Genomic DNA, 2,445 nt, shown 5'->3' with positions numbered 1-2,445 from the left:
ATAGCAAGTCTGCCAAAGAAGGGATAAAATGCGATATTCTGAACTTCCTGAGACTTTTTCTCAGACAGCTTCGATTGGAATCAAAGTATTTAAGATCGGTTGAGCATTGAATTTGGCAAGTTCTTTTATCGTTTTTGTTGGTTTTGTGATTTGCAGAAGAATCTACTGAGATCTATAAGATCTTCTCTTTTCTCTACTCTTTACTTCTCTTCAATTCGATTTCCACTCTCTTCCTTTCTCTTCTCTTTTCTCTTCTTCTATATTCTTCTCTCTACTTCTCTCTACTTCTCTCTTCTTCTCTCTTCTTCTCTCTTCTTCTCTCTTCTTCTCTATACTTCTTTCTTCTTCTCTCTTCTTCTCTCTTCTCTTCTCTTTTCTTCGCTTCTCTTCAAACACAGGTTCCCATTCCTTTTGTGCTTCTTCAATTATCTATTTTGGATTTCTGTTCCGTAAAGTTGTCGGTCTAAATAGAATTTATTTCAGATAGTATAACTGCATATCAGATCAGATTCAGCACAGAGATTTATATAATTAAATTTTAACAAAAACAAAAAAAAAACCTGATTAAAGAAATTTCTCGATATATCACCGCTCAATTAAGATATGCCAAAGCTTTCCAAAGCAGAGCCAACACGACTCCAAATTCCAGGAAGCGCAAGTGTTTCAGGCTGGACGCCCCGCCACCGGCGGTATAGTTTAATCCGTGAACGGAAGCGAATCCGATGCGATTCTTGCCCAAATCAAACTCCGTATAATACTGACCAATAAAGACATCGCCCAAAATCCATAAATCGGTGGTTGTGTAACTAATGCCCAGTACACAGATATTGTCCGATTCGAAAACAATATAGGCCGACGATGGTATGCCAAAGATGGCACCGCCAATGGCAAGCTTAAGCGTTGGATATGTGCGTGTACAATCGATTAATCCATCGGCATCGATATTCAGCTGAGACTCGATCAATTCAAAGGCAGCTTTCGGTGCCAAAATCAATGAGGTGCCCGTATCGGCAACAGCCTGACATTGGCTGCACAAGACTTGACCGTTCATTGTTATGTTATCCACTTCAAATTGCCAATAATCCTGGGTGCTGACATCCACATAGACCATATTGCCTGCAAACAGGCTGTGATCGGAGCCGCCAAAGATCAATTCGCCGCCAAAATCCGAGCTGGCATTGCGTGCCAAATAAAACGAGAAGACCGGATTTGCGACCAGACCCAATGCTATCATATTATAGAATGGCGGCACAACATTGTCAATGGCCAGACTCTGATAGGCCAAGCCCAAAATGCCATCGAAACTGGCATCCACTAGGATAGTACCCGGTTCGCTTGTGGCCACAGCAAACGTCTGATCCGGTATATTCATGCCATTCACATTGACCACATCAACGGCCAGATAGCCCGTCATAGTGCCGGTTATATACTGTAGCGTTATCGGGGTGCCATTGTACTTATAGCTGGTGGATGAGGCCGGATCGTATTGGGTGTGATCCATGCAGGCCAGGCTGGTGCACTGATTCGATGGCACCCACAAGTTCGAGGAGCCCGTATCCAATTGTACTTTAAAGCTTTGAGGCGGTGTGCCAATGGTGATGGCGCCATAGTATTCCATATTCATTGTGTTCGACAGCTCCAACGAGGGAAGGCTCGTTGTGCTCGTGCTCGTGTTTGTTGCTGCATCCAGATTTAATGGCGCCTGATATTTGGCACGCACATGGGCCAACTCGGCATTGATATTGGCGCGTGTCTTCACAAAGTTCTGTTGCCTGTAGACCGGCACCCGATGCAGCTGCTGGGAATTGGAGCTGGATATGGCCACAAGGAGCGCCAACGAGCCGACAATAAACACCTTCAGCATGTTGTTTCTATTATTCGTATACTAAAATTGGGAACTCTCAAAAGAACCACGCACTTTTATACGAGCCAGCCGGTTTTTCTTATCGCTGCGGGCAAATCAATCAAATCGCTGAAAATCTGACCTAGATAAGATTGTTTATATCGAAAAACAACTTAAAACACACACACACGCACATTAATGACATTTTAAGCGCCCGCCGAATGCCAACAAAGTCCCCGCACAACATGACCAAAACTCAGCTCGAGACGAGTAGATACCCTGTATTTAGCTACGAGCATTTCAACCAGCTCCATCTGATGCTGCCTCTACATATACTGCATTAAGTGTTATGACTTTTCCAATAATTTAAATATGCTTGAACTATATACGACTAACTAAATACCAAGTTTGGTGTGAATAGCTCGTAAAGTTCTCGAGTTATGTTTGACAATTGACAAATAGGATGGGATATCAAATAAAAGATATAAACTCTTGCTGAATTATGAAATGCATGAGATAACTAGATATTCGAAACAATAATATGTGCTCAAAGCTGCGCAACTGCAATAGAAACCTCTGCACGCCCATTTGCCATAGCTACA

General features: G+C 42.8%; 1 protein-coding gene across 1 annotated transcript; it reads right to left on the bottom strand.

Moving 5' to 3' along the window:
* Positions 1 to 439: 439 nt before the first annotated feature.
* LOC115768135 (lysosomal aspartic protease-like) lies at positions 440 to 1,868 on the bottom strand. Its single transcript, XM_030712630.1, has one exon. The coding sequence runs from the start codon at positions 1,862 to 1,864 to the stop codon at positions 593 to 595; it is 1,272 nt and encodes a 423-aa protein (XP_030568490.1). The 5' UTR covers positions 1,865 to 1,868; the 3' UTR covers positions 440 to 592.
* Between the last annotated feature and the right edge of the window lie 577 nt (positions 1,869 to 2,445).

This window comes from Drosophila novamexicana, unplaced genomic scaffold, assembly GCF_003285875.2.
Source record: "Drosophila novamexicana strain 15010-1031.04,08,12 unplaced genomic scaffold, DnovRS2.1 tig00001690-arrow-arrow-pilon, whole genome shotgun sequence".
NCBI classification, from domain to species: domain Eukaryota; kingdom Metazoa; phylum Arthropoda; class Insecta; order Diptera; family Drosophilidae; genus Drosophila; species Drosophila novamexicana.
This window is presented reverse-complemented; position numbering and strand designations above follow the sequence as displayed.